This window comes from Osmerus eperlanus, chromosome 11 (genome assembly GCF_963692335.1).
Source record: "Osmerus eperlanus chromosome 11, fOsmEpe2.1, whole genome shotgun sequence".
Classification (NCBI taxonomy): domain Eukaryota; kingdom Metazoa; phylum Chordata; class Actinopteri; order Osmeriformes; family Osmeridae; genus Osmerus; species Osmerus eperlanus.
In genome coordinates this window covers 16,975,150-16,984,381 of record NC_085028.1, presented here as the reverse complement: position 1 = coordinate 16,984,381, position 9,232 = coordinate 16,975,150, and the positions used below count along the sequence as shown (strand labels likewise).

The window sequence follows — 9,232 nt, the reverse complement described above, 5'->3', positions numbered from 1 at the left end:
CTTGTTTAGCCTACTTGTCATCATGTATTGACTTTCTCAAAAGAGATTTGGTCTCTATGGACGACACATCATTTGAGACTCAGGCAGGCACGAGCACAGTTGTCAAACTGACTTGAAATACTTTATTTCAATATCTGCTGTAGTTTCTAGATAATATAAAATCAGGGTTCCCGCAGGATCTTAAAAAGACTAAAACTCTGAACTTTAAATTTAAGGCCTTAAAATATGGCAGTCTTAAAAACAGCCATATTTTCATCCGAGGTCTTAAATTTAATTTAGTCAGGTCTAAAAAAGGTTTTACACTCGTTCATTTCCAGAAATGTTGGCCGCAGAAAGGTATCACATAGTAGCAAAACATTATTGAGTCTTAGCCTACAAAGCGGAGCTCTGCGGGTCCAGGGTTTGAATAACGGGGGGGGGGGGGGGTTTGACCCCCCTAATTAAGACTTGTTTGTGACCACTTACTTAGCTTTAAACACAATTCTGATTCTGATTGAATACATTCATACATTTATATATCGTTCTTACCTGTAATCGTAAATATTATTTTATAACCTTGAGAAGAAGCTGACCCCCAGATTATCATTGTATAATTCGCACTCTGTTTCTAACTAAACTAAAGAGAATCTTCCTGAGATTAACAAGCGTTTGGCGGAGAGGAGAGAGATGATATTTATGAAACTATGTGAAGGTGAAGTCCCACATCTCACATAACCACAATGTCACTTTTAAGTTACAACTAGATAGTTCAATGTCAAATTTTATGTTGAGTGGAGATTGTTAAGATCCCTGATAGCTCAGTGGTTAATAACATATATTACTTAACTGATATTAATTATCAATTTGTTTAAGCGAGATTTGAACCAGGGGTACCGTGTTTGGCAGTAGACTCGATGGTACACATGCTTACACACTGAGCCACAGAGGTTTCCTGCAAAGTTACTTTCTACAAGACGGTGTAATTGCCCTTATGACACTACTAAATGCCAAAGGACAACGTACGTTTTGTGTCTGCTAATGCCAAATTATAAAACAGAATACTGCCTTCTAATCATACTTACAAAACAACTGAAAGGTTGCTGAAGGATTTCTAAGAACTCGTTCACAAAATACAGTGACGATAAGTAGACTTTTCTTGAATAGACTTATTTATTTCTGCAACACAGATAAATATTTAACAGAAATGTACAGCTTACCGTCTATTAGGGGAGGGAATATTTTGGTACCTCACGATTCAATTCTTGGGGTCACGATTCGATAAAAAATCTATTCAAGTTTTTTTCCGATTTTTAATCAAATTGCGATTCAATATATGCTTACATAAAAAATACAAAAAAGGTAATCGCTAGAAGACTGAATCGCGATTCATATGTGAATCTATTTTTTCTCCAACCCCTAGTAAGTGGTGCTGAATGAAGTTAAATTATGTTACTAATGTGATTGCTTTATCTGTAATTTAAATTAATGCTTTTTCAATGACTGAATTTATTGAAATAAAAATATTTTTTCAGAATTTCTTTGATTTGAATATTATTTTGGTAATGCATCGTGTTTTAAATTTCAATCTTTATCGTCTTAAATTTGACATTGATACCTGCAGGAACCCTGAAAATACTCATAATTCTCAGAACAGAAGCATCTTTAGAGACGTGATTCTCTGTGTAGAAGCTTAGGTCTATATGGACAGCATAGTGGGCTTCTGACAGCGTACAGCACACATGCTAGTATGCTAATACCGCAGCTTTATGAAGCATAAAATTCAGGATAATTTTACTGGCGATGTGTTCGAATTACTTTTCCTCAGTAAAATGATCCTGAAACTGACAACTGAACAAGTCTTACTCAAGGAACTGATTTTTTTCGTTGTGGTTTCAAATAGCTTATAAAATGATTAGTGTTAATGATAATTTTTTGATCAATTTGTATAAATATATAAAATAGTGCATAAAATATGCTAATAAAAATTTGTTTCACATTCTTATTAAGGACTGATGAGCCAGTTAAAGTCAGTGAATTGAAATATCAAATAAAATATAATGTTACTCAACCAACATCCTAACACAAACCGCTAAACATATTAACACACAGGCCTACTCAAACAATGTCAAACATTTGGGAGAATTGTGTTAACAACCTTCATCACTGGGAAATCAACTAGTGCAAACAACAGCATCATCAAACAACAGCATCATCAAACAACACATCTGTACTCGACAGCATTCAACAGAAACACACATTCGCAGATAAAACTGGAATGTACCAAGCTTAAAAAAGAAACTCTAATTTAGTAACACAGTAAAATTTTCAAAGCCCTTCTCCAAGTCACTCAGATTGTCTTCGCTCCCAAAGTTTATATCAAAATATTTGTAACTGTGAAGACCGAGAGGAGAATGTCCATATCCACACAAACATGTTTGTGTGTGTGTTAGGGAACGTGTTGTGTGTGTGTGTGTGTTAGGGCGTGTGTTGTGTGTGTGTGTGTGTTAGGGCGTGTGTTGTGTGTGTGTGTGTTAGGGCGTGTGTTGTGTGTGTGTGTGTTAGGGTGTGTGTGTGTGTGTGTGTTAGGGCGTGTGTTGTGTGTGTTGTGTGTGTTAGGGTGTGTGTGTGTGTTAGGGCGTGTGTGTGTGTGTGTTAGGGCGTGTGTTGTGTGTGTGTGTTGTGTGTGTTAGGGTGTGTGTGTGTGTTAGGGTGTGTGTGTGTGTGTGCGTGTGTGTTAGGGTGTGCGTGTGAGCGTGTGTGTTAGGGTGTGCGTGTGAGTGTGAGTGTGAGTGTGCGTGTGCGCGTGTGCGTGTGCGTGTGTTGTGTGTGTGTGTGCGTGCGTGTGTGCGCGTGCGTGTGTGTGTGCTAGCTGGCTCCGCCCAGGGAGCCACGGCGTGCCAGACTCTGGGTGCTGGAGCTGAGGACTCGAGACTCCGTCAGGCTGCTGGGGTTCTGGAAGACACACACCATCATCATCATCAACACACTTTCACCAAACTCAAATACATTCACCTACCCCCCACTACAGTCAATGTAACTTTGTTCATGTTAAGTTACTAAAGGTGTTAACGTTAAGTCACTAAAGGTGTTCATGTCAGGTTCCTTGGCATGAAGGCCTCTCAGGGTGTTGCCCAGTACAGATGTAAAGAGTGATCCAGCAGGTCTGAGAGGTGATGCTGATGGGAGACCAGCAGTGGTGTCTCACCCTGGCTGCCTCCAGTCTCTCTCTGGCTCCCACGTTCAGAACGTTCAGAGAGTTGGCTCTCTTCATCCTGGGTGAGAGGGAGAGATGGAGAGAGATGGAGAGAGAGAGTCAAGTCTTGCTCCCTAACCCTCACATCAGAATCCCAAGTGCGGAACCCTCTCCTCAAACCCAGTAGACTTCCAAAACTCCCTCCTGAGAGAGGTGTGTGTGTGTGTACATGTGTTGATGATGTGTGTATATGTGTTGTTGATGTGTGTTTGTGTCCTGAGAGAGAGGTGTGTGTGTGTGTACATGTGTTGATGATGTGTGTATATGTGTTGTTGATGTGTGTTTGTGTCCTGAGAGAGAGGTGTGTGTGTGTGGGCTCACCCCGGGGTGCGAGCGGGGGGGTCCTGCGGCCCCCCTCCCTTCAGTTTCCTGACCAGCTTCTCGCTGCTGCGACGGATTGATTCCCGGAGCTTGGTGAAGGAGCCGCTACGCTTCAGACCCCCCAGAGAATCCTGCTGGCAGCCCTCCTCCAGGGGGTGGGACCAAGCGGGGCGGCCGTCCCCTGACACACACACGTTCACACACACACATGCACGTTTACACACACACACACAAACACACACATTTACACACAAAAAAGAAAAAAGACTTTCCATAAGTGAACATTTGCAGCCGTACAGGCCCCCAGCCAGATGAGATCCTGGAGTGAATCTGGAGCAGAGCTGCAGACGGCTCCTGTCTCACCCTCCACAGAGCCAAACCTGTCTCACCCTCCACAGAGCCAAACCTGTCTCACCCTCCACAGAGCCAAACCTGTCTCACCCTCCACAGAGCCAAACCTGTCTCACCCTCCACAGAGTCAAACCTGTCTCACCCTCCACAGAGCCAAACCTGTCTCACCCTCCACAGAGCCAAACTCCTTCTCGTGGGCTCTGGTGAGGATCTCCTTGTACAGAGACTCTGCCTGCCTGTACTTCCCCTGCTTCAGGTAGCACGACGCCTGGAGACACAGAAACACACACATTACGCTCAGATGTTATCCTGCTATTTCTGTCTTCTTATGTTATGTTGTTATGTTGCCTCTCCCCCCCCCTCCCCCTGTTCTACCAGGTTGTTCTTGGTCTTGGCCACGTTGGCATCGTCGGGCCCCAGTCTGGACTGGTAGATGTGGAGCGCTCTCTCGTAGTACTGCTCCACCTCCTGGTACTTTCCCTGGTTCTGGCACAGCAGGGCCAGGTTGTTCAGCTGCTTCGCCACGTCTGGGTGGTCCGTGCCCAGAACCTGGGGGCGCGTCCAGAAACACCATCAGGGGCGCGTCCAGAAACACCATCAGGGGCGCGTTCAGAAACACCATCAAGGGTGCGTTCAGAGACACGTCCGTAAACACGTTTAGAAAATTCCCGACGGGCAGACAGGAGGAGAGACCTACCTTCTCTCTGATCTCCAGCGCTCTCTTACACAGAGGCTCCGCCTCCTTGTACTTCCCTCTCTTCCCGTACAGCACCGCTAGGTTGTTGAGAGTGGCGGCCACCTGCACCACACACACACACAGACAGACAGGTAAATGGACAGACAGTCAGACAGACAGGTAAATGGACAGTCAGACAGACAGGTAAATGGACAGTCAGACAGACAGGTAAATGGACAGACAGACAGGTAAATGGACAGACAGTCAGACAGACAGGTAAATGGACAGACAGACAGTGAGACAGACAGGCAGGTGAGCCAGTGCCCCAGGTTCCTCAGGGACCTACAGCAGGATGGTCCAGGCCCAGCGTTTTCTCTCTGATTGCCAGAGCGTCGTTCAGCAGGCTGGCCGCCTCCTTGTACTTGTTCTGGTCTCTGCAGGGAGGAACAACACCACACCGGCTCAAGGCTAACCAGCATGACGCTAACCAAACCAGCATATCCTAGCATTGTGGCTAACCAGCATGACGCTAACCAAACCAGCATATCCTAACATTGTGGCTTACCAGCATGACACTATCCAAACCAGCATATCCTAGCATTGTGGCTAACCAGCATGACGCTAACCAAACCAGCATATCCTAGCTTTGTGGCTAACTAGCATGACGCTAACCAAACCAGCATATCCTAGCATTGTGGCTAACCAGCATGACGCTAACCAAACCAGCATATCCTAGCATTGTGGCTAACCAGCATGACGCTAACCAAACCAGCATATCCTAACATTGTGGCTTACCAGCATGACACTATCCAAACCAGCATATCCTAGCATTGTGGCTAACTAGCATGACGCTAACCAAACCAGCATATCCTAGCATTGTGGCTAACTAGCATGACGCTAACCAAACCAGTCGCTGCTATTGCAAACCTCCACCGTGTCCTAGCATCGAGGCTAACTAGCATAGCTACGCTAGTAGCTGACTAGTCAGCCTCTCACCTGTAGACCAGGGCCAGGATGTTGAGCATGGTGGCCACGTCGGGGTGGCTGTGACCGGAGGACTTCTCCAGGTCCTCCAGGGCCTGCTTGCACAGGGGCACGGCCACCTCGTAGCGGCCCTGGGAGGCGTACTGGATCACCAGGTTGTGGAGAGTCCGGAGGCGTGCCGGGATCTCGTAGCCCCCCTGCTGGGCGGCGGCGGCGGCGCTGCAGTGATGGGGCTGCTGGGACACTAGGGGGCAGCAGAGGGGCGGGGTTATGGACGGAGGGCTGGGTGGAGATGACACAGTTCATACACACGCATGAACACACGTACACACACAGGCACACACACAGCCATGGATGTACACAGTAGCAGCTACACGCACACACAGAAGGCAGACCTTAATGAGGGTGGTGTTTAGGCGGGAGGGGGGATACGTACTCTGTGCTTGTTCCTCCTCGTCGGTGGGGAAGAGATCATCCAGGGTCTCCTTCACCGACTCCTTCTCATCCTAACACACAGACGTTTACACATGCTTATAGATATGTATAAACACATGCTTATAGATATGTATTAACAACCGCTTATAGATATGTATAAACAACAAACCTACACTATTGATACATTTACACAGATGCTTTATACAACAGTCATATACAGTAGATACGTACATAACATACTGACACAGCTCCATGATATACACACAGCTCTATGAGATACACACAGCTCCATGATATACACACAGCTCTATGAGATACACACAGCTCTATGAGATAGACACAGCTCCGTGACATACACACAGCTCTATGAGATACACACAGCTCTATGAGATACACACAGCTCTATGAGATACACACAGCTCTATGAGATACACACAGCTCCATGAAATACACACAGCTCTATGAGATACACACAGCTCTATGAGATACACACAGCTCTATGAGATACACACAGCTCTATGAGATACACACAGCTCCATGACATACACACAGCTCTATGAGATACACACAGCTCTATGAGATACACACAGCTCTATGAGATACACACAGCTCTATGAGATACACACAGCTCTATGAGATACACACAGCTCTATGAGATACACACAGCTCTATGAGATACACACAGCTCTATGAGATACACACAGCTCTATGAGATACACACAGCTCTATGAGATACACACAGCTTCATGCCTCTTAGACAGGGTGCTCATCAGCCTCACCACGGTGGGGTCCTCCTGGTCGTACTGCCGCATGCTGCTCATGAAGGCCAGGTGTCTGTTCTGCTCCTCCAGGGTGACCAGGTCCTGTTCCCTCTCCTGCAGCCTCTGCTGAGCCCCAGCCAGCTCGTCCCTCAGCCACTGGTTCTCCTGGCACAGACGCCTCACCTGCGCACGCAGCTTCTGCTTCTCCGCCTCCAGAAAGCCAAGGTGGGCCGAGAGAGCCATCATCACCTGGGGGAGGGGGGAGAGAGAGAGGGGGAGTCTGTTCTTCCTTGTGTCCCTGCTTGACTCCCTCATCTTTGGTCCCCCAACCCCTCAGATGTCCTCACCTGTCCCCTCCTGACCTGTGCTTCCTCCACCTCCTCGCCCCACATTCCCCTGAGCCCCCCCTCCTCCCCCCCTACTCACCTGTGCCTCCCCCAGACCCAGCTCGATCCTCTCCAGGGACTGGAGGATGATGCCAGACTTCTCTTGCTCTAGACTGCCGCTCTCTGCGGCCGGCCGGCCCTCCAGCGCCCCCTGCAGGCTGTGCAGCAGGTTACGGTTCTCCTCGCGCAGCGCCTCCAGCCCCGCGATCACCTGCCGCGTGCTGCACACAATCTCCTCCCCCGACAACATGGCTCCTGCTTTAGGTTCCACCCTGGGGGGGAGGAGAGGAGAGGTGAGGAAAAGAGAGATTAGGAGTGGAATGGAGAGGTGATGAGAGGAAAAGAGGTCTGGTGTGGGGAGAGGAGAGGACAAGAGAAAAGAAGTACAACTAAAGTCACTGGCCAATATCAGCCCCACCCTATGAAACCTTCCTGTCTACCCTGCTGTATCTAAGTCCAGGAGTCAGGTGGCTGAGTGGTTAGGGAATCGGGCTAGTAATCTGAAGGTTGCCAGTTCAATTCCCGGCCGTGTCAAATGATGTTGTGTCCTTGGGCAAGGCACTTCACCCTACTTGCCTCGGGGGAATGTCCCTGTACTTACTGTAAGTCGCTCTGGATAAGAGTGTCTGCTAAATGACTAAATGTAAATGAAAGTCCACCTCACGAGGAGATTCCCTTTCACTCCCTTTGGTGTTTTAACCCTCGTGCTGCCTTCGGGTCACATGACCCAAAGGTTCACAACGAACTATCGTTGTGTTTACCCAATTATACCCAATGCAAAAACAAATAAAAATAATTTTCTTTTAACCTTTGCAATGTTGCATAAAAGAAAATGCTTCACTTTGTTTTTGTATGCGGTAAAGTTGTCGCAATACGACGGTGGGTCACGATGACTGATGGGTCAGAATGACCCGAAGAGAACACAAGGGTTAAGGACGACCCGCCATGGCGTGGAACAATATCCACTGATGACCGGAGATGGGAAGTACTTAACTAGATTTTTCTAGTTTCTGTTTTTTTTTTTCTGGTATCAGTACTTTACTTATACACTACACTATTTATTTTTCTGACAACTTTTTATATTCACTCCTTAAATTCTTTACACAAATAGGCTTGGCTCGTTACTTTAGTTTTAATCTGTATTTGGTGGCATAATCAATATTATTTATTTTGCACATCTTTTTTCATTTCCAGGCTATCACGCACATCAAACGTAAGCTAGTGTACTATGTGTGGATACTATGTACCTATTACACCAGGTACGGAACATGTACCATCAGGCGTGCGGTCCCGGGAGCGGAATGATGATGTGGGCGGTGCAACCGGACAGGTGGAGTTCATAGATGTTGACGAGGTGTCAACAACCCATCCGTTTCACCATGATTCTATTGCGTTGAAACCTGCATGCTAGTACACCGCTCCCACAAATAATGTAGCCTGATAACCTGCATGCTAGTACACCGCTCCCACAAATAATGTAGCCTGATAACCTGCATGCTAGTACACCGTTCCCACAAATAATGTAGCCTAATAAACCTGATAAACCAAATGGCTGGAAAGCAGACACCGCTGATCCAGGCGTCTTCAATTACATTGAAGTCAACACATCTATCTGCTGAACTCGAGCTTAGTCATGGTTGGTGCCAGCTCGCGTTACTTCGGCCAGAGGAAGAAACAAACTAAATTGGAAAGGTAAATAATAGCCAACCACTTCGCAGTTTCAACCCACCAACAAAAGTTATTTATAGCCCACCTGCTGCTAATTCCCGTCTCCTGGCGTGGTATCGACGTGTTTTATTCGCGTGTGTCCGGTTCTTAATTCGTGGTCCCATTAAAGTTGCTCGGACATATTTGCATCAAAACATCGACTCCACTATTCGGTTTTCACGCGACCGAGATAACGGCTATCCTCTTGGCACTATAACGTTGAACCTAGAAATCATTCACCTATTCTTACAGCTCAGACTGTCTGTGTACCGTTTGCGCTTACCTGATCTGATCATACCCACCATGCACCGCGGCACCGGGATGTAGTCCCAGGGATAAGGCCATCTATATCTGCGGGCCCCTTTGAACTGCCGCGGGA

At 47.0% G+C, this 9,232-nt stretch overlaps 1 protein-coding gene across 3 annotated transcripts; it reads right to left on the bottom strand.

Moving 5' to 3' along the window:
- Positions 1-2,799: 2,799 nt before the first annotated feature.
- klc3 (kinesin light chain 3) lies at positions 2,800-9,232 on the bottom strand. 3 transcript variants are annotated; one of them, XM_062473594.1, is made up of 12 exons: positions 9,156-9,232; positions 7,187-7,418; positions 6,779-7,009; positions 6,001-6,070; positions 5,577-5,808; positions 4,927-5,014; positions 4,602-4,703; positions 4,280-4,453; positions 4,073-4,172; positions 3,554-3,734; positions 3,185-3,251; positions 2,800-2,931 (listed from the first exon to the last, which is right to left on the bottom strand). In XM_062473594.1, the coding sequence occupies exons 2-12, from the start codon at positions 7,394-7,396 to the stop codon at positions 2,845-2,847; spliced, it is 1,542 nt and encodes a 513-aa protein (XP_062329578.1). In that variant the 5' UTR covers positions 7,397-7,418; positions 9,156-9,232; the 3' UTR covers positions 2,800-2,844. The 3 variants fall into 3 exon arrangements, with proteins under 3 accessions (XP_062329578.1, XP_062329577.1, XP_062329575.1); XM_062473593.1 differs by having other exon boundaries at positions 9,137-9,159; XM_062473591.1 differs by lacking the exon at positions 9,156-9,232 and adding an exon at positions 8,900-9,149.